Source organism: Ruditapes philippinarum, unplaced genomic scaffold (assembly GCF_026571515.1).
Source record: "Ruditapes philippinarum isolate M1 unplaced genomic scaffold, ASM2657151v2 ctg1645_1_1_1_1, whole genome shotgun sequence".
In the NCBI taxonomy this organism is placed as follows: Eukaryota; Metazoa; Mollusca; class Bivalvia; order Venerida; family Veneridae; genus Ruditapes; species Ruditapes philippinarum.
Genome location: NW_026861149.1, coordinates 5416 through 29190, shown reverse-complemented (window position 1 = coordinate 29190; position 23775 = coordinate 5416). Strand labels below are relative to the sequence as shown.

General features: G+C 34.5%; 1 protein-coding gene across 1 annotated transcript in view; it reads right to left on the bottom strand.

Annotated features, from left to right (window-relative positions):
* The window catches only part of LOC132714703 (fibrillin-1-like), a 43616-nt gene extending 28512 nt beyond the window's left edge, over positions 1-15104 (bottom strand). Inside the window, exons 1-3 of the mRNA XM_060697617.1 lie at positions 15046-15104; positions 10965-11111; positions 9946-10152 (exon numbers count right to left, since the gene is read on the bottom strand). Coding sequence (XP_060553600.1) covers positions 9946-10051 — 106 coding nt within the window. The 5' untranslated portion in view covers positions 10052-10152; positions 10965-11111; positions 15046-15104. The remainder of the gene's footprint in view (positions 1-9945; positions 10153-10964; positions 11112-15045) is intronic.
* Positions 15105-23775: the final 8671 nt, after the last annotated feature.

Sequence of the window (23775 nt, the reverse complement as noted above, 5' to 3'; positions counted from 1 at the left end):
AAAAAAACAGAAAAAAGTGAATGCAAGATTCAGTTAACAAATAAACATCATTAAGCTGCTTTCATGAAATATTTGTTATTTTTTGCGGTACGACTTGAAATTGTGCGACATGTTGGAATGCTAAAACCCGTCCGGAACGTTTTATTTATATATACATACTTATTTCCGATTGCCATTCGCGGAATACTTACTAACTTCCGGTTGCCGTACGCGGAATATGCATTCGCCGATCGGCGTTTTCTATGCCCGTTAAAAATTAACTTCAAGGGATTTAAAGGGGGATTTTTTTCGGGTATAGGGGGAAAAAAACACTTTTTTGGTGGGGGAATGGGGCCGATATTAGGCCCCAAATTTTACCAAACTAGAGCCCTGACTGCGCATGCTATTTGCAAGTGCCCGCTGCAGAAACTGATGACGTTTATCGTGCAAGCTACAGTAACTGATGACGTTAACCATAAAATCTATTTTAGGTAGCTGTTTTTGGTTTTTCTGTTGCTATATTTAGACAGACTATTTATAACAAGCAATTACTTTTGGTTGGCGTATCCAATGTTGATGCGAATGTATTTTGTACATAACGGTGATAATAAACAAGAGGGCCATGATGGCCCTAGATCGCTCACCTGACTTATCAAACTCATCCAAACAATTATCTAGACAAGCAGTCTGACCAAGTCTCATGACAGGTGAGTCAAAAATGTGACCACTATAGTGTTAACAAGGATTATCCATATTTGAGCAGTGTGACCTAGTTTTTTACCCAGGTGACACTTGACCTAGAAATCATCAAAATAAACTTTCAGACCAATTTCCAGGATACTTGGATCAAAACAGTAGCAACTAGAGTGTTAACAAGATTTTTCTATTTTTAGCTCTGGTGACCTAGTTTCACATGCAATTTCAAACTCATCTAAGCAATTACCTAGACAAGCATCCTGAGCAAGTTTGATGATAATTGAGTTGAAAATGTGACCACTAGAATGTTAACAAGGTTTTTCCATACTTGGGCGGTGTGACCTAGTTTTTCATCCAAGATGACCCATGTTCGATCTTGAGTTAGAAATCATCAAAACAAACTTTCAGACCATTTAACAGAATATTTGGATCACAACAGTAGCCACTAGAGTGTTAACAAGATTTTTCTATTTTTAGCTCCTGTGACCTAGTTTTTCATCCAAGATGTCCCATGTTCGATTTATTCCCAGCAATGACCTAGACAAGTCTCCTGACCAAGTTTGATGACAATTGAGTCAAAATTTTGACCACTAGAGTGTTAACAAGGTTTTTCTATTTTTAGCTCCTGTGACCTAGTTTTTCATCCGAGATGACCCATGTTTGAACTCATTTGAGCTATCACCTAGACAAGCATCTTGATCAAGTTTGATGATGATTGATGCAAAAATGTGACCGCTAGAGTGTTAACAAGGTTTTTCTATTTTTAGCTCCGGTGACCTACTTTTTCATCCGAGATAACCTATGTTCAAACTCATCTGAGCTATCACCTAGACAAATATCCTGACCAAGTTTGATGATGATTGAGGCAAAATTGTGACCTCTAGAGTGTTAACATGGTTTTTCTATTTTTAGCTCCAATGACCTAATTTTTCATCCAAGATGACCCATGTTCAAACTCATCTGAGCTTTCACCTAGACAAGCATCTTGACCAAGTTTGATGATGACTGATGCAACAAGAGCCGGTTGAACCGGATGATGCTCCCGAATAGGTTTTGGACACAGGAAGGTATACCTCTTGTAGTCACAGACAAAGTTCAAAGTGTAAAAATAACCCAAATGTTATGCACGACACACTGTCTCAATATGGTGATCATTTTTGTGAATAAGTTGTAAAATCCAACTTCAAATAACGAAGTTATTGGCTGGATATGATTTTGCTACAAGGTCATGCTGTGACCTTGACTTTCAAGGTAGCAACCCTAATGTTGTATGGGACACGTGGATTTAATATGGTGATCATCTCTGTGAAATAGTTGTTAAATCTGACTTCAAGTAATGAAGTTATGGGCCAGACATGATTTTGCTGCAAGGTCATGCCGTGACCTTGACCTTCAAGGTGGCATCCCAAACGTTGCACATGACACATTGTCTCATTATGGTGATCATTTCTGTGAAATAGTTGTAACATCCGATTTCAAATAATGAAATTATGTGCCGGACACGATTTTGCGGCAAGGTCATGCTGTGACCTTGACCTTCAAGGTAGCAACCCAAATGTTGCACACGACACGTCATATCAATATAGTTATCATTGCTGTGAAATAGTTTTAAAATCTGACTTCAAATAACGAAGAAATGGGCCGGATACGATTTTGCTGCAAGGTCATGCTGTGACCTTGACCTTCAAGGTAGCGACCCAAATGATGTGCATGACACGTCATCTCAATATGATGATCATTTCTGTGAAATATTCTTAAAATCCAACTTCAAATAACAAAGTTATGGGCCGGACACAATTTTGCTGCAAGGTCATGCTGTGACATTGACCTTCAAGGAAGTGACCCAAATGAAGGCATGCCACACGTCGTCTCCATATGGTGATCATTTCTGTGAAATAGTTTTAAAATCTGACTTCAAATAACGAAGTTATGGACCGGACACAATTTTGCTGCAAGGTCATGCTGTGACCTTGACCTTCAAGGTAGCAACCCAAATATTGTGTGTGACATGCCATCTCAATATGGTGATCATTTATGTGAAAAAGTTTTAAAATCTGACTTCAAATAACAAAGTTATGGGCCAGACACGATTTTGCTGCAAAGTCAAGCTGTGACCTTGACCTTCAAGATAGCGACCAAAATGTTGCGCGCGACACGTCGTCTTAATATTGTTTTTCTATTTTTAGCTCCGGTGACCTACTTTTTCATCCGAGATGACCCATGTTCGAACTCATCCGAGCTATCACCTAGACAAGCATCTTGACAAAGTTTGATGATGATTGATGCAAAAATGTGACCGCTAGAGTGTAAACAAGGATTTTCTATTTTTAGCTCCGGTGACCTACTTTTTCATGCGAGATGACCCATGTTTGAACTCATCGGAGCTATCAACTAGATAAGCATCCTGACCAAGTTTGATGATGATTGATGCAAAATTATGACCTCTAAAGTGTTAACAAGGTTTTTTCTATTTTTAGCTCTTGTGACCTTGTTTCTCATCCGAGATGACTCATGTTCAAACTCATTTGAGGCATCAACTAGATAAGCATCCTGACCAAGTTTGATGATGATTGAGGCAAAAATGCGACCGCTAGAGTGTTAACAACTAAATGTGAACGGACGACGGCCTTACGGACAATCATCGATCCTAAAAGCTCACCCTGAGCATGCTCAGGTGAGCTAAAAGGCAATGATACCCCTAGGGAGGGGCCAGTTCTGACCCCAGGGCTTTTATTTGAACAAACTTTGGAGACACTCACTAGAAGATGTTTCCTGCTTGACATCTAAACTCTAGCTATTCGGGTTTTTTTTTTAAAGAAGATTTTAAGTTTTTGCTATACACATATACAGAAAATCAAAGTCCCCTGGGGCGGGGCCAATTTTGATCCCAGGGCTTTATTTGAACAAACTTTGAAGACACTAACTGGAAGATGTTTCATGCTAAATATCTAAACTCTAGCTATTTGGGTTTTTTCAAAGAAGATTTATAAGTTTTTGCTTTACACATAAATAAAATTACTGACCCCCGGGGCAGGGCCAATTTTGACCCAAGTGCTTTTATTTGGAAAACTTTGTAGACACTCACTAGAAGATGTTTCATGCTTAGTATCTAAACTCTAGTTATTTGTTTTTTTTTCAAACAATTTCTAATTTAAAGTTTTTGCTTTACACATATACGGAAAATCAATGACCCTGGGGCAGGGCAAATTTTGACCCCAGGGCTCTTATTTGAACAAATTTGGTAGACACCCATTAGAACATGTGTCATTCTAAATATCTTAGCTCTAGCTCTTTGGGTTCTTTAAAAGAAGATTTTATAAGTTTATACTATATGCATATTGGGAAAATCAATGACCCCCTGGGGCGGGGCCAATTTTGACCCCAGGGCTTTTATTTGAACAAACTTGATAAACACTCATTAGAAGATGTTTCATGCTAAATATCTTAGCTATAACTCTATGGGTTCTTTAAAAGAAGATTTTATAAGTTTTTACTATATACATATAGAGAAAATCAATGACCCTGGGGCGGGGCAAATTTTGACCCCAGGGCTTTTATTTGACCAAACTTGGTAGACACCCATTAGAACATGTTTCATGCTAAATATCTTAGCTCTAGCTCTTTGGGTTCTTTAAAAGAAGATTTTATAGGTTTTTACTATATGCATATAGGGAAAATCAATGACCCCCTGGGGCGGGGCTAATTTTGACCCAAGGGCTTTTTGGAACAAACTTGATAGACACTCATTAAAAGATGTTTCATACTAAATATCTTAGCTCTTCCTCTTTGGGTTCTTTAAAAGAAGATTTTATAAGTTTTATTATATGCCTATAGGGAAAATCAATGACCCCCGGGGCAGGGCCAATTTTGACCCTAGGGCTTTTATTTGAACAAACTTGGTAGAAACCCATTAGAACATGTTTGATGCTAAATATCATAGCTTAAGCTCTTTGGGTTCTTTAAAGAAGATTTTATAAATCTTTACTATATGCATATAGGGAAAACCCGAATGACCCTTTGGGGCGGGGCCAATTTTGACCCCAGGGCTTTTTTTTTTAACAAACTTGGTAGACACCCATTAGAATATGTTTCATGCTAAATATCTTAGCTCTAGCTCTTTGGGTTCTTTAAAAGATGATTTTTTAAAGTTTTTTACTATATGCATATAGGGAAAATCAATGACCCCCAGGGCCGGGCCAATTTTGATCCCAGGGCTTTCAGTCTGTGCGAAAGTCTGTCAGTCCTCGGACCTCGCCAACTAAAAATCAGGAGGGCCGAGATAAATTTCGATACAGTCAGTCCTCATGTCCGAATAAAATTTCAGCCAGTTTGAAACAATTTTTGGCCTAAAATATGCAAAACTGTTTTATTTATTATGTTTCTGTATTTTTTTTCTTCATAGTATCTTATAGTTGAGTCTGATAATTCATATTTGCTGAATATTTTTGTTAATTATGGCAATAATCCCTCACCCACCCCTACAAAAAATACCTTTCAGAGTCCGGGCCGCAAAAAAATCATCAGGGCCGGAAATAAATCTAAGGATCCCAGTCCTTGTGGCTGGAAAAAAATTTTGACTTTCGCATTGACTGGGCTTTTATTTGAATAAACTTGATAGACACTCACTAGAATATGTTTCATGCCAAATATCTAAGCTTTACCTCTTTGGGTTTTTAAAAAAAAAGATATTTTAAGTTTTTTCTATTGGTTATCATGGCAACCAGAGTTCTGCATGGAATAAAATTGTTTGAACAATTTTTAAAGGTGACAACCAAAAAAAGATATTTTAAGTTTTTTCTATTGGTTACCATGGCAACCAGAGTTCTGCATGGAATAAAATTGTTTGAACAATTTTTAAAGGTGACAACCAAAGGAACATTCCTGTGAAGTTTGGATGAAATTGGCTCAGCGGTTTATGAGGAAAAGTCATTTAAAGAAAAAGTTTACGGAACGACGACGTACGGACTAATGCCGGACGAAAAGCGATCACAAAAGCTCACCCTGTCTCTTTGTGACACAGGTGAGCTAAAAAGTGGGTTCAACAGACTACTCCTTTTTAGCTCACCTTGCACAAAGTGTAGGTGAGCTTTTAGGATGGCCAACAAAATGCGTCCGTCGTCCGTCCACATTTTATTCAAACGACATCTTCTACAATACCACTTGGCCAATATTAATGAAACTTGGCAGGAATACTCTTTGTATGAAGCTCTGTCAAGATTGTTCAAAGAATGCCATTCCATGCTAAACTCTGGTTGCTATGGCAACTAAAAGAAAAAACTTAAAAGTACTTATACTTCAAAATGGAAAAGGATAGAGCTTAGATATTTCTCACAAGGCATTAGCTTCTTAGTTCCTACAAAGTACATTCAAATTTTGGTCTAAACTTGAAAATTGGTCTCTGTTTTGGGAGTTTAAGGGTCTTTTTATAGCAAGGTTCTATAGACTTTCTTTGTAGGGATAATTTGAGATAGTGTATCTTGTATTTTTTGTCTCAACAGACATTCAGTTATGAAGATTTTTTTTGTTAAAGCATAAGAAGGATGAAAAGTTTGTTGAACGTGAATGTTAATATAAAACAGAGTCAATCAGAATAGCACAAATTTGAGAGCTACAGTTGACTTCCCCATTCAATAATGGATTCTTCCATTAATTTTGTAACACCATCAGAAAAGAAGACTGTGTCATTTTCCGAAAATACAATGTAAAATATTTCGATTCTTGACAATGACTTGCACATTTTATTGTGTAAGATATTGCACAAAGAAATGAAAGTGAACAAAAAATTTTTTTTTTTTTCCACAAAAATTAGTTGATAAAGATAAAAGTTTTAAATTTACAGTACGGATATTACTTTTTTGTATCCTTTTTCCGGTTTGGGCGGGAAAAAATCATATCTACAACCGCTCCTACTGATGAACTATTATGCCATAATATTTCATTCTGAGATCAATCATACCATTCAAATCATTAAAATAATGCATACCAACTGGGACATATGGTTATCGTCTCTCCTAGATACCAACCAGTCCAATAAAAAAACTTTGTTCTGAGAATACATCAGCTTATTGGATTAATCTGACCGCTCAGAGTTGGAGATTATAAATTTTGCTAAACGGGAAGTACATGATAAAACGTCCGCCAATCAAGAAAAATTGAGAAAATTTTGTAAATAAACTCGTATTTCATAAACATTGAAGTGAAGATGAATACAAAAGAATTATCGGTGTGCTTTGTTTGAAACAGGTATTTTGTTAACTAATTGTGAAGTATTAAGGCATGACATTCAGTATTTATGTAAAATATCAACCCCGATGTCCCTGTGTTATGATTTATAAAAATTATACATGTACATGTTGACCTCAATAAAATGTAAGTGAAAATGGAACAATAATTATGGTAATTATCCATGGTGCTAGTAATACTTAATTATCTTTATCATATTGCTAACTAAGCAAAGAAAATTACGTAGATTTTAAAATAACTTAACCTCACAATAATAATCAATTTAAGCTTGAAAATCTTCTCAAAATGACTTCCCAAACAGTAATTTTGGTTCATGTAGAGGAATAAGAGAAGAAAAAACTGAATTGACTCATGAAAATTTTGGTCAAACAGTCTGCCACGTGAAATTCTGACCTTCCTGAGATCCCTGCTGTTTGTTGTTGTTGATGTTTTTTTTGTTTTTTTTTGGAAAGGGTGTTCTAATATGTTATTAATGATAAACCACAGATGTTTGAGCCGACATGATACCCCTGAGTAAACACTATCAAGTAATATTTTAATATTTAAGCACTAATGGGATATCTGTTTCAACTATAATACTGGTTTTCGAAAATTTTTTACATATTATTAAAATTATATAATTTCTAATTAGTTTAATTCATTATAATGGTCAATGGTATGAGTCTTTCGTAACAATTTTCTCAGCAACTACTTATTACAGCCTCTTGATTTTTGGTTAGCAGCATTGATATGATTTCAGGTACGCGGCTCATCCACTTTCAGTTTTCTGACCTAGTGAAATTTTCGGGAATAATTGTAAGTGGAAGGGAATTTCCGTAACAGTTTTCTTAGCAACTACATATCACAGCCTCTTGATATTTGGTATTGTGACTGCAAAGTTCAGGTCTATCGCTTATACACTTCCTGTTTACTGACTTAGTTAAATGTCCGATATTAATGGTCAATGGTAGGACTTTAGTTTTAGTAACATCACAGCTTCATGAGTCATGTTATTTGGTATACAGATGCAACCCGGCCATTTCTGTCTTTGACCCATTTTTATTGAAGCATTATCCAAATTTGTACTTTGTCTTGTTAATTATGATATCATTGTTAAAATTTTCATGATGTAAACATGCTACAGGGAGTGTTTTTAGCAACCTGTACTTTAAAGAAAAGAAAAAAAAAGAGGTATTTCTATACACTTGTTAGCATTCCTGTTGCTGTAGGCCAAAGATACATTACATTTGACACTAAACTTTAAATAACATTAAAATTTTTTATAAACCTGTTGCTTGTTTTTAAAAAGAAAAATAATTTTAAAGATCTATTCCTTTAAGTGAGCGATATAGGGCCTTCATGGCCCTCTTGTGTCTTGATTACATTCGTTAGGTTCCAAAGAAAATACGTCATGAATTTATGTGATGTCATGTAGTGATGAACATTTACCCTAAAGGGAATCTTATTTCGACGTTTCATTTGAAGTACATGTAGCAATGATTTATTTTAAAATCGTCTTAACTAGGCAGGGGAAGGGTAATAACGGCCTAACAGCTCGGGTGATATAAAATCTTGACAGGTAATATATCCACATGTATCAACCAAAACCAATATAACATATAATATATAAATTGCTTGTAAAACATTAACCAAAGTGTTATGATAATAGTCAAGCTAAAAAATTATAACTGTGTATTGAGAAATCTTTATAAGTAAAAATCTCAATTTAAAGGGGTGATAACTCCTAAAAATAGGAGCTATAGTTATGAACTTTAGCTAATTATGAACTTTACGGGTGCCCCCACACTCCACTGTTTTGTCAATCTTATGACTCTTGGTCAAATATTTTTTGGGCTACATATTTACAAGTTGAAAACTATAAGAAAAAATTTAAGTAAAGTGCAAGAACTTTACAAATACAGAATAAATCCACAAGAAAACCCCCAAGTGCATAAGTTCACATGCTAACCAACATTCTTGTAAACTTTCAGGCCTACAGGTCAAATACTTTTTGAGCTATGTGCGACACAAGTTGAAAATTGCAAATTTGTATTAAGTCAAGGGCAATAACTCTGAAAAAACATATAAATTCACAAGTGCACAACTTCACATGTTGATCAACATTCTTGTAAAGTTTCAGGAGCCTATTTCAAATACTTTTTGACCTACATGTGACACATGTTGAAAATTGCAAACGTTTACTAAGTCAAGGACAATAAATCTACAAATACTAAATAAATTCACATAAAAATACCCAGGTACACAACTACACATGCTGATCAACATTCCTGTAAAGTTTCATGACTCTAGGTCAAATACACAAAATGAGAACGGATGGAAGGACAGGCTGACATGGGTAAATCTAATTGCCCCCCCCCCCCCCCCCTAAAATGGGGGCACAAAAAATCATTTGTCATGAAAATATGACGTGGTTGATGACCAGAAACTTATATTTGAAGTTTGAAGTAAATATTTTAAGTAATAAAGAACTTATAGTGAAAAAGTGTAAAAACTAGAATCATGTCAAGGGCAATAACTCTGACAAAAGAGAATAAATCCACAAGGGAAACCCCAGGTGCATAACTTAACATTCTGAGTAACATTCCTGTAAGGTTTCATGATTCTAGGTCAAATACTTTTTGAGTTACATGCGACAAAAGTTAAAAATTCTAAATTTTTACTAAGTCAAGGGCAATTACTCTAATAATACTAAATAAATCAACACAAAAATACCCAGGAGCACAAATACACATGATATTAAGTTTCATGACACTAGGTCAAATACTTTTGAGCTACATGCGATACAAAATGAGAACGAACGGACGGGAGGAAGGACAGACAAGGGTAAATCTAAATGCCCCCCTTAAAGTGGGGGCACAAAAATTGATACTTGACATCTGAAGTAAATCCGTAAAGAAATAAAGCTAGTTAGAAGTATTTCATTTCACAAAACTTCAACAATAAATCTGTATGAGGTTGTAGACACAAGGGTGAGAAAGACAGCTCCCAATTATAATACTTTGTATAGTTAAATTAAATGATATATACAATATGTTGATCCAGGTTCTAGGCACATGTTTACAGGGCACTTTGTAGGAATCACAACACCATGAGTCGGTTTATCAGCTCCACTTTGCTTAGCATTCTCAGCCATAGTTTGGTTACAATAGTAGCCGATAGGGCAAATATCACATGTAGGTTTTCCCTCTGCTGCCTGGTAGTAACCATGTGAACATGGTGTAGGAATACTTGCACCTAAATAAAATAATCCCAATTAAAGCTTAATAAACAACATCTAAAAAATACGAAAGCAAATAAATGATTAGACAAGCTTAAGGGTAATTGGTAAAGGTGGTTCAAGATGAGTGATGGTCTAGTGGTTAAGGTGTCGGTCACTCAACTTCGGTCTTAGGCTTTCTGATGAGGACATTGCATAATGACACACATTTTACGGTTTTTCTATGTTCAATAGGGAAAAATGCAGGCCATGTAAATAAAAATGACTTAGTAAGGATGGAGACTTGTTCAGTTCAAATATGCTTCAATCTTTGTTCACAATAAAAAAAGGACATTAATGATGACAATTGTCCGAGGTCACTATTCTCATTGCCTGAAAGAGTGGATGGATCTTCATTAAGCCTAGAATACATACATACATTCTCAATTAAAGTAAAGTTTGCTGATAATCCATCTAGCTGTATTAGGCGATATTGTTTAAAAAAGACGGTGGATTTCGATTGAAGAACAACTGACTGTAGACCCAGTGCCATCATAAAAACACATCTCTGATCAGGTGATCTTATTCAGAGGCAGAATAATGTCATGCAACTCATCTATTAAGAAAGCAATATACCATCATTTAAACTGCCCAATACATTTTCCCAATTGGTCTACATTTTTCCATATCTGTGCAAACACTAAGATAACTGATTTGATATGCAAGGAAAATACATAATTAAGACTGTGCTTGTCATTACTTTTATGATGACAGTCAATTCATACATCATGCTCTTTTGCTGCCTCTTTCAAAAGCAGTTTTATTTAATTGAGTGACAACTTTAACTCACCTTCTTTGCAGAAATGTCCTTTCCAACATTTACCAGTTACAGACTGTAGCCCGTTAGTTTCGCAATAATACCCTGCCGTACAGGGGTCACATTGAGCCGAGCCACTTTGTGCTTCAAATGTTCCCACTGAGCACGTTGCAAGTACTCCTGAAATATATGGTAATATGAATCTTGGCCGGTGCAGACCTAATGATATATGTTAATAAATAAGTGATTTGATATTGGCCCTGTTATTTGTCCGAGGGCAGTCGTATTGGCCCAAGGCCAAAGGCTGAGGGCCAATACTACTGTCACTGACCCGAGGACAAATAACAGGGCCAATATCAAATCATTTATTAATTGACAATTTTATTAAGTAACTACATGTACTTATAATATTTCACATTTAATCCTCAGATATTTCTTCTTATTTTAAATCTGTAACACAGGGTTGTCATTAAGAGGCGGCAGGAGGCCAAAATGCCTGTCTCAAATGCATTAATGGCCGCCTCAAAATTCAGAAAACACTCTTTGTTATGCATGATAAAGACAGAAATGACCGCCTCAAGTTCAAAACAAACCTTCTGCAAAAAATGTTAATGACAACCCTGGTAACATATTTAAATTATAACAAAGAACAACTTTAAAAATAACTACATTAAAATTTTTTATCAGTTTGTATGGAAAACCTACATTTTGTAACTTATTTTGTACATGTACAACAAAATGTCAGACTGTGAATGTTTAGAAACTGAGAATATTTTGTTTCATTCATGCAACCTGTCGGCGTCTACACATAGACCAAGTTAAAACAAAATGGCTGTCAGTTCCCAGTTTCTTGCAGATATCTATATCATTTTTTGGCCCTGCTTTATTAGCCAATCAAATTACTTCAAATGCGGGCTTTATTTCTATAACACTTTTCGGCCCGGGGCCAAAAAATGATATAGATATTGGCCCTGTTTTAAGGCAGGCCATCGTGTTATTGAACGTGGCAGGTGCTTTTTTATAGGACTTATAGTTATTTACTAATATCTGTTATGTGTTGCCATTCAGATCAAATATCCATCCCTAACCGCAAACATACATGTATGTCAGATATTTTTTCTTGCACAATCTACCATATTCCATCATAATTAAAACTCTTTACCTTAATAAGTGAGCAAATTGTTGTGAGCATATTGTTGTGAGGCCATTTATGTTAGGAAATTGTTGTGAGGACATTAACAGTGTAAGAAATTCGGATTTGAATCCACTAGACATTTCACTAGCACGATTCATTTGTTCAGAACAGTTGTTTGTATTGCCTCTGAAAATACAGTAGTCTGATCGGGCTTGTTACTGTAAAAAGTTGGTAGCCCGAGGAGAAATTTAGTAGTCAGGGGCTATCGGACTACTGCTGAATTCGAACACTGCATTAATGTGAGGACAATGATGTGTGGACTTTGATGTGAGTTCATTAATGTGATGATATTTATTTGACGATATTGAAGAGGAGACATTGCCATGAGGACATTGATCTGGGGATATTTATGTGAGTTCATTGATATGAGGATGCCGATGTGACATTTATACAAGGATTTTGATGTGACATTTATATGAGGATTTTGATGTGACATTGATATGAGGATGCTGATGTGACATTTATATGAGGATGCTGATGTGACATTTATATGAGGATTTTGATGTGACATTGATATGAGGATTTTGATGTGACATTGATATGAGGATTTTGATGTGACATTGATATGAGGATGCTGATGTGACATTTATATGAGGATGCTGATGTGACATTGATATGAGGATTTTGATGTGACATTTATATGAGGATTTTGATGTGACATTGTTATGAGGATATTAATGTAGGGACAAGTGACTTCATCAATTTGTGAGGACATTGTTGTAAGCTCATTGATGTGAGGACATTGGCATGAGGACATTGATGTGAATTAATTGATGTGAGGACCTTGAGGACATTGGCGTGAGTTCATTGTTGTTAATATTTGGTGTATGAAAATAGAATGAGGACAGCAATATGGGTACATCAGTCCCAGTGAAACTTGAAATGATCATACAGGACAATAGGTCCTGTGAAACCTGGTATTTTACAGGACCTTGGTGACAATTACAGGACCTAAAAATTTTGTATAATTTTCCCCATTTATAGTAATTATTAGGGATAAGTTTTTGGGGGCAAGTGCATACAAATTGCATTTTTTGAAGTGTTGATATTCCATTTTAAATAAGATTGACCAAACATTAGGTTGACTAAAACAATGCATGCTCGTAAAAGTTTATTAAATATTATTTTGTAACAATAAACAGCAAAATTACAAATGTTGTAAAATCATTAATGAACTGAATGCTTGCAGGCAGTCTTATGTTTTTTCTTCTCTATCATCATTATCATAGGTTTCATATAGCTTGTTTTGATTTAGTCACTGCAGCCAGGTGACTGTGCTGAAATAAAAAAAAGTAAAAACACTTTTTAGTAAATCATATAATTCATCAATTTCAATATTTCCCCAAAAAAAGTATTTCTTGACAGTTCAGAGTCGTAGTTAATATGAACTTAATAAGGTTCATATGGATGTTGTTTTTTTCCACTGAATTATAAATAATATTGTCCTCTAATAAATACTTTAAGTTACATTTAATATTCGAGCATCACGATCATCATCACAAATAAATTTTAAACTTCTTTTAAATTATTTACAACTGTTCTTACAGAAATTCTTATAAAGAATAATCATCGGATATTCACCACTACGAGTGTTTACAGAAGTTTATTTACCAATCATTTTCATTCGCCATTGAAAGCATTGACAAAAAAAAATTGTAAAAAATCAAAATGTTTGACTGAAGTTTTTGGCGACAAGTTTTTGTAAAGCAATCATACATGTATATCAACATGATTACTAGACTTACGACAAATTTATGCACTAAGCAAATTTATGCGCTATGTATGTCCCTTATTGGTCTTAATTGACATCTGTTAATATTGTTGTTTGTTGATACATGTACATGTATTTGATCGGCAATTATCAACACTCCGGAGATGTCACCTGTTGACTTCCAACATCCGCTCAGTTGTATCGCCGCGTTTCATTGGTTTTCCAATTATACCGACCAATGAAAATTGGTTTAACAGACCGTTACGATATAGGCGGAGCGTGGAAGATTTTGACATTTGGAAATGACATGCTAATAAGGGCGACATTGTTTTTGCTTTCTAAGCAAACTGGAGACAGTGCGCCTAGAAACGTGAAAAGAGTTTCTTTTTTATAGTTCTACTGCTAAAAAAAATTACTGGACAGTAGGTCCGGAGAACTTTCTAAATTTGTCGGACCTTTCAAAAAATTACCGGACATGACCGACGGTCCGACGATGTTTCGCTTGGACTGGTACATTGATGTGAGTTCATTGATGTGAGTATATCTATATATCATATATATATTCATGTGTTTACATATATGTGACTATATTGATGTGTCTTTAATTTATATATTTTCATTCAGGAGTTCACATACTTATGGTATGAAAAACATATTTCACTTGTGGCTACCGTCACTCATGAAATATTTTTCAAACCACAATAAAAATAAATTCTGGCTGTATTTAAAGAAAAACTTCACTACCCTGTATATTCTTGATGTAAATAAATTAGAAGTCAAAATAGATTAATATTGTGTCAATTCACTATAAATCTTGAGGACTTTTCCAAATTTTCAGTGGAACAGATACAAACTGGTTGCCTTAAACGAATGCCATGAAAAAAAGTTAATTCTTTTAACTTACTAAATCTTATATCAGATTAAACATTATTACTTAAACTGCTTGTACAAAAACATCTTGAGACATCAAATGAGCCACGTCACAACAAAACCAACATAATGCATTTGCGACCAGCATGGATCCAGACCAGCCGCGCATCCACGCAGTCTGATCAGGATCCATGCTGTTCGCCATCAGTTTCTCCACTTGGTAAGCGAACAGCATGGATCCTGATTAGACTGCGTGGATGCGCAGGCTTGTCTGGATCCATGCTGGTCACAAAGGCACTATGTTGCTTTTGTCGTGACGCGGCTCATATCATTCTTACCTGTCAACTGTAAAATGAGACAAAAAATAATCTTCAAAGAGCTGTAAACTCTTTCACCTGAAAAAATTACAAGAATATAAATGTCCTTATTTCAAGTAGATCCCTATTTTTAGGGTCCATAGTCTCAGTGCCTGAAAGGGCAGACTGACCCTCATAAAGCCTAGAATACATACATAGACCACTTTTTTCCAACAAAAATTTTACATTCTTCAGAATCTTAATGATTTTTAGTCTGAAAACATGTAGAAATATCAGATTTTACTCCCCCCAGCATAGTTTTGTAAATAAACTGTGTTACTGTAAACAATAACATCAAATCACTCCCTTTTAAGTTATTTTTAACAATAAACCAATCTGTTTTCATTAATTTTTATGTGATTTCCTTGGTTGAAATTTTAACATTTTCAAAATTGTTTCTGTCTGAATCAACTGCCTATTTTGAAATATTTGCTTAATATAACAAGATTTTATAGTTAATGTTACAATGACCAGTACTGTACTTTACTAAAAACAAACAAATAAACAAATTTTTCAAAAGAAAAATAAGTTGAGCTCTTCTTACTTTTTTTTATTTTAATAAGACTCAGTGTTGTCACACTTGTTGTTTTGAAGTATGAATCATTTCCATGAATAAATGACAAAGTTAAGAAAATATAAGCAAAAACAATCATCTGACCTTGAGAGTCAAGGATATTTAAAGGTCAAGGTCATATCTAAATTATTCAACATGATGATGTCCGTATGTTCACAAGTCTTGTTTTTGTCCACATTTGAATCAAATCTACATAAATAACAAAATGATGAAAACTTAGCCAAAATTCAATAAGTTTACCATGACAATCAAGATCATTTAAAACTTCAGGTCAAGGTCAGTTCAACTTTTTAGAAGGTCTTGTTCAAAAGATTGTTTTGTCCAATTATATATAACAATATTAATCTATTTATTAATTAGCAAGTTTCAGTCAATTATATAGCAAAAATCAATGAAAATTCAATAATTTTACAATCAAGGTCAGCGTCTTTTACTAGTTTTGTGGAAGGAAAACCCCTGCCCTGTTTGGGGGGGGGGGGGGGGGGGGGGGTAGAAAATGTCTAATTTACTTTAAGGTCCATCCTAAAAGATTGTTGTGTTCAAGTTTGAAGAAAATCCAAATTATAGACACTAATTATAATAGCAAAAATCAAGCAGAATTTAGACATTTGATCTGGAAGGTCAAAGTCATTTATGAATGAAGGTCAAGTTTTGTAAAGTCTCCTTAAAGTCTTGTTCGTAAAGTATGAACACAATACACCAAAACTTAAAAAGTTATGATAAAGTTTACGGCAATAGGCCTGGGAAGGCCGCCATGACTGTAAGTCTATACAATACCTTAATTTAACTTTTTGAAAAAAAATGACAAGAGGGCAAATATGAGCCTAAATTCACTCACCTTACTTTGAATTAATGGTCTAAACAACAACAATTAATTCTATGAATAAAACAGCAGATACAAGGTACATTTATTAAATCAAAATCATGGTCAACTGATATCAAAGTTCAAATCTGCATCTAAAATTGTGTACATGGTTGCTGTGGAAATTAATGGTTGATTTGAAAGTCACTGGTTGCTATATAAAGTCTATGTTTGCTATGGTAGTCACATGGTTACTATGAAAAATCACTGATGGTTGATAAGAAAGTCACTGGTAGCTATGGAAAGTCAATATTTGCTATGGTTGCTATGGAAAGTAATTGGATCCTACAGAAAATACTGATTGCTATGAAAGTTGGTGCTTTGGATTTCACTGGTTACTAATTTTAATGGTTGTAAAGTAAAAAAAGAGGCCTAATATTAAATAAGGTATTCAAAACATGGTCTTTTACTACTATCACCTTATGTACAGTAGATATCTTAATTAAGTCACCACTTTCGTTCAAACAGCTGAAAATCAGTCTCAATAATTCATTTTTGCATTTTATGTTTTAGATCTATCTTTTTATTTCTTGTTTTATAGATCTAATGATCTACTGTAGATCTAATAATACAAGAGCTGGTTGAACAGATGATGCTCCTCGAAAAGATGAAAGACACAGAAAAGTATACTACTTGTAGTTTGGAAAAAATCAAAGTGAAAAAATGAACAAAGGACAATAACTCTAAAATTAGGCAGACTTACGTTTCTTGTGCACAGTACTTGTACCTAATGAGATCTATCTACCTACAAAGTTTCCTGTTGACATGATCTTTTACAGTTTCAGAGTTATGTCCTGTCAAAGTGTAAAAATGAACGAAGGGCAATAACTCCAAAATTAGGCAAGGCAGTGTTACGGTTCTTGTGCACTGCAATTCTACCTAAAAAGATCTATTTACCTACAAAGTTTCATGTTGATATCGCTTATTGTTTCAGAGTTATGTCATGGACAAAGTACAAAGTGTAAAAATGAACAAAGGGCAATAACTCCAGAATTAGACAAGGCAGAGTTACAGTTCATGTGCACAGCATTTCTATCCAATGAGATATATCTACCTACAAAGTTTCATGTTGATATCTCTTATAGTTTCAGAGTTATGTCCCGGACAAAGTTCAAAGTATAAAAATGAACAAAGGGAAATAACTCCAAAATTAGGCAAGGCAGAGTTACAGTTCTTGTGCACTGCACCTCTATGTTTTATGTAGATAACTCTTGTTGTTTCAGAGTTATGTCATGGACAAGAAAAGTGGACAGACAGAGTCACAGATGGACAAAGCAGTGACTATATGCTTACCCTTTGGAGAGCATAAAAAAAATAATATTCAAATTTTGTAGATAACTCAATTTACCAGACATTGTGTTTCAAAATTTTTTGAAGTCTTAAATTGAAATTAAGCAAGGAAACTACGACTATTGAATGGCAATGTTAAGATACTGGAAAAACCCAGTATGCCACTTAAATAGACACAGCAGCCATGCTTGTTCCGAAGAGGTCAATATAGGGGTGTAATTGAAATTAACACTATTAACTCAATTAACGTATTGATTCTTCATGATCCTTAAACGTATGACACATTTTGATATTCAAATGGAATTCTGTTCTTTCTCTCAAAAAGTTTCCAGTTGATCATCATGTAGCATGTTGCAAAAGCCATAAAGTCTATTTTTTGTACATTTCATGTAGAGATTCCTCCAATGGGCGTAACCCGTTTCCTTATAGTATTTGTTTTTTAATTTGCATTTCTTTGTAAAAGACAACAACAAACAAGATTGAACAAGATTTAAAATTACTTTTAATCATTAAAATATGTTACGATTGTCTCCTGAGGTAACGTTGAGAAGAATTAAAAGTAAAACCTATCTAAAATAACCTAAAGGGCCTAAATATTCGGGACTGCACAGAACAGATTATTCCCCCGCATGACCAGGTCATGGAATAACTAGTAAACAAAAGGGTATGTTAGTAAATAAAGAGCTGAATCAACAATATTTGCCTGAGAGTGATTTTGTTGTTATTTACTTCGAAGTAGAAAGTGTGACTGTGTACGATTCAGTCAAATGTTTTTTTAATCGAAGCAAAAAAATAAGTCTTATTTGACAGGAATAGATTTTGTCTAGTAAACTGATTGTCCGGTTAACATGTAGGATCTGTGGCCTTAAGTTTAGAGACGCTTTGGGGTCAGACCCTGCCCCCAACGTGATACGCCCCAGTAAACACTCTATCAAAACTATTTTAATATTTAAACACAAATGGGACATCTATTACAACGATAAAAATGGTTTTCAAACAATTTTTACATACATGAAAAAAATTACCGTATACCATCAAGTCTCAATAAAGTAAAGATTGCAGACTCCAAAATGTAAACACGATTGTAAAATAAAACCTTTTTATCACACACCCGTGCCGATTTTGCAACTCCGTACATATGGTATTGCACGGCCGTGCATATATTTTGACGTGACGTCATTAGCGTTATACAAACACAGGGCCCTCGATCAACCAAATCTGCGGCCGATATTCGGCCGCAGTCCCCCACCAAAATAGTATGTTTTTTTCCCCCTAACAGAGGTAAAAATTCCCCCTCAAAACATATAAAGTGTTAAAGAGAAAAATGAAAACTATTGTTGTTTTTGAAAATTAAAAATCAATCTATTTGACGTCTTTTTTGTAAGCGGAATATCGTACAGTACATGTCTGCACGTTTCCGTTTGTTTTTTCCCTCAAAATCTACCGTCACATACTGGCCTTTCATCCTGTAAAATGCTAAAATTTCAACAGAAATATGCAGAAAAAAAATCACAATTCCCGTCAACAATATGATTTCAAATTGTTTATTCATGAAATCATTTTTTTGTCTTCAAAATGTTACATCAACCACGGTAAATTTTGCCGTAAATTACAAACTTGTAAGTTTTGTTTTCATGATTCTTTATTAAATAACTGATGAAAAACGATCTTATAATAAACAATCAATTTAATTTTATATAATTTACATCGGAAACAACTAGAATTGTGGATGTGTAAACAGAAAACAAACAAATTTTCATTTGTCACATATTTTCGCGATGCCGATTTTTACGAATGTTTTACAAAGTCAAGAAAAGGAAGCTTTGTCTTTGTAAAAGGTGTGTTAGAACACTAAAAATGTAGTTTATGAATAGAATTTACTTTAGGTCCATGTATTGTTCATATTAGTGGAAATTGTGCATTTGTCTGAATGTGTTTCACAATGCTTATTTTTATTTTATTTTTTTTTTTTTTTATTTGGGGGGGGGGGGGGTGAATCATAAAGAAAGCTAAGCAGCATAAAGATCTGATGGTGTAAGGTGTTAAAAAAACTTTTCTTCAAATCTTATCAATCACTTCTGAACAGTTTAGTGTAACCTATATGGGATTTTTAAAAAAATAATATGCGTGTAAATAAAAAAACAGCTGATATTTAAATAAGTTTATTTGTTATTTGATCATGAAAAAAAGAAGAAAATTCCCCCCATACACTAAAATTCCCCCTGCTGAGGGTAGCGACCCGCTTCCCCCAAATTGGATTGAGGGCCCTGAAACACAGTATAAAGACGCGCTAAATGTTAGCGTTATACTATAGGACGTCAATAAAAAATGACTCTTATTTCACTTTAAACGGTCTTTATTTTGGGTATGTGATAAATAGAATATTAAATTCGTGTAAGTTCAGTACTGAATTTATTGCACTCGTTGAATAAAATAATATTATGCGCGCCAGAGGCTCGCATAATATAATTTTATTCAACTCGTGCAATAAATTCAGTATGAAACTTACACTCATTCAATATCCTCTATATAAATCATTAACCTATAGCTCTTCAGAGCTTCTTATATAAAAAATTCTTGCAAATATAATTTCCAATAACCGTAAATTATACCATACCCAGACTGTGGTATAATTTTCAGTGTTTTTGGGCGGAGCAATAGGTTAAAACAGTAGCGTCATGTTATTTTGATAGACAGCTCATTTTACGTCATTTCTGCTATGCAAATTAAGATCGAAGGAGTAAGTGTTTCTGGGCGGAGCTATAGGTTAAAACAGATACACCATTGGTGCGTTGGCGATTTCTGGGTTTGCGTAAATTATACCATAATCACGTGACCTTTCTTATGCAACCTCACTCGACTGCGTAAATTATACCATAATCACGTGACCTTTCTTATGCAACCTCACTCGACTTCGACTTCATCGAGTGAGGTTGCATAAGAAAGGTCACGTGATTATGGTATAATTTACGCAAACCCAGAAATCGTCAACGCAGCAATGGTATATCTATTACTTATTAAATACTGGTTGGGGAGATAACTTCGGCTGGTTGATAAACTGGCTTTTTATAACTAAATCGAGTTATCGGAATTTTTAATCTAATCAAGCTCACCATCTCATACTATCGCTGGAATTCGACAATATCTGGACATTCGGTCAAATTTGGTAAGATATTTTAAAAATAACGCAGACTTTTACCTGTTTGTTTACAAAACATGCCTATAAAAAGTACGGGAATCCCATTGTTGTGCGCATGTGCAGCAGATGCTCATTTTGAGGCTCGCACAGGGGTACTTTTATATATTGACCGACTACCGGTAAAGCAGACGACGTTTACGCATACATTTTGTAGATGAAATTCAGACTCACTTTTGTCTTGCTAACTCAGAAAAAAGGCTGATTACACAATTGTAATCTTTAAGTGGAATGGATTGAAAGACTGATGTTAAATGCTCCTTTAATATGTTAATGTGTAGGTTGAATACCACTAAATTAATTTCTGCTTCACTCTGTTAAGCTAAGCAAAAACTACATATTTCGTTAACGTTAATAAATGATAATGCATGTGTTTTTACGTATAAATGATTTATATGTTACATAATACGTTGCATATAAATATCGTGTTATCATAGATATTCATTATACTAAGGCCAAAAAAAAAAATGTTGTGTTTCCGGTGGCCCGACCGACCCTATTTTTTAGCGCCGACCCAAAGTTTTTTATCAATGTACAAAAAAAAAATGGCGTCCGTACCGACCGTACCGAAGACGGGTTTTAGTATTGCGAGTCGACAACGATGTGAGGCACAGACGATTCGGGTTCCAATTACGTATTAACGCGCACCGGCTAATATGGCGGCACAACAAGCAGCCGAAGTGTCACTGCTGGCGATTTTCTTTAAAAATACGATCATAGTTTGGCAAAACAGGAAATCAAATTAATAGACCACAGCAAAACAGCTCAAAACATTTTTCGGACGTGCATGTTCATGTTAAGAGTGATAATATTAAAATTGAAGCCAGTTGTTCGGTAAGAATAAAAAAAATGAAAACGAAAGTCGAGTCATGCCATTGGTATAAAATTTATTTCAAAATAAAATATTGAAGACTAGGTTTGGTAGTCTAACATTTTAAGTACTTTTATATGCTATATAATATAATTTAAAGTACATATAATCCGTATATATTTTTTTAGGCCTAACGTGATGCTCAACAATTCTGGAAACAAATATTTTTTATTTGTCATAAATGAACAGCAAAGAAATAATAAAAATGTCTAAACATGTTATTTTACGTTTTAACTTACTCATTTAAGAAGAAATACAAAGAGCCGGAATTATCTACTCGCGCGCGTTAAAAATATCCTTTTTACGTACCTCTCCCAGGGCCTCTCAAAATTACCCGTTATGTTTCTAAATATAACTTTTATGGTGATACCGGAAAATCGAAGAGCTGAAGTTTATTATGGTGCAAGATTCATCAGAATACGTAAACAAATAAATGAAATATGCCCCTAAAACACTGATTTTCGGCCGAGTTTATCTCCCAAACCAGTAAACCTTACCGTGACTTTTCCGGTGTAAATCAATAGAAAATAGAATTATAATTATCTCCTAGATGCAATCAGAATAAACATTTATACATCTCTTTGTAATATGAAAATCAACATTTAATTAAAACCGAAAGTAAATTCACGTTGGGGGGGGGGGGGGGGGGGCAGGGTCTGACCTAAGGCTCCCACGTTTACAATTTTCTGTTAACATTTACAAGATTGCTAAGAACCAAAACGATACCGTTTAAACGGTGGTACTTCTATGTACTATACTACACCATGTATTCGAGTCGGCAAATGATGACATATTTTCTATTTTTAATACATATACAAATAAATAATGTCCAGGGCTCATCACGATTGTGTCTTCACACATTTTCTGCATTGTGTCCCAATTTCGTTCTTTTGAAAGATCAAAGGAAAATCAACTTTACCAAAAATGTATTATGCCACAAGCGATTATTGCACGGTGATGCTGTTTGTTCGGAGGGTAGTTCTGGCTTCCAAAACTTTATAAGCCGCTTTTTAACATTTTTGTTTTTCATCTGATGCGGCATTAAAGTTTTGGATTAGACCCGTTACGAAACCTAACCAGAATAACATAAGTTGATTTATTCTTGTTTTTCACTTGCAAATACACTTGACCTAATCAATTCTTGTGCATTTTACGATAAAACAATCATTTTAATATCATTCTATACCAATTAAAGTATCAAAATATTAATACCGTCATTAAAATTGCCTATTTAACTGTAAAATATCAATTAACGCCGACTACAGTTGGCCATGACATTCAGGTGCCACGCGAGATCTCGTATGACGTCATTCGCGGGAACAGATTTGAATAGAGTCGTGTACTATATTTAGAACATTTTGTTGACATGATTTCGATACTTTTATTCAAGATAATGTTTTTATTTATTTTCATTAATTTTTTAGTACTTAAATACGATTGTATTGAATATAAAAGTCAGTAAATCACCTTTTTCAATATCTTTAAAAAAAGTAATTTATAAAAATATTGGAGGCACATGGGTTCGTAAAGGTCAATCTCGTAATCACGTGATCAAACATTTTGGCAATATGGCGGCCAAGTGCAGAAAATTTTACCTGTCGGAAACTATTGGGTAGTTTATGTTCGTAATAAGATTTTTATTTGTCCATCCTTGGCTTATCAACAGATTATATATAGTTTTATCAAGGTATGCTTCACTTTACTTCATGGCATGTTCGATGAATAAAAACGAGCGTGTCAGATTCCTGGCAAGATTATTGGTGGACTTTCCGTATGGGGTTATCTTCAGCGTTCACGTCATGTCATATCCACATACTGCCAGTTTTCAATCACAACCACTTTTCAATCATCCCAAGAAATGTTTTATTTTTGACCTTATTTGTCATGTAACCAAATTGTAAGCACATCTTGCATTTACC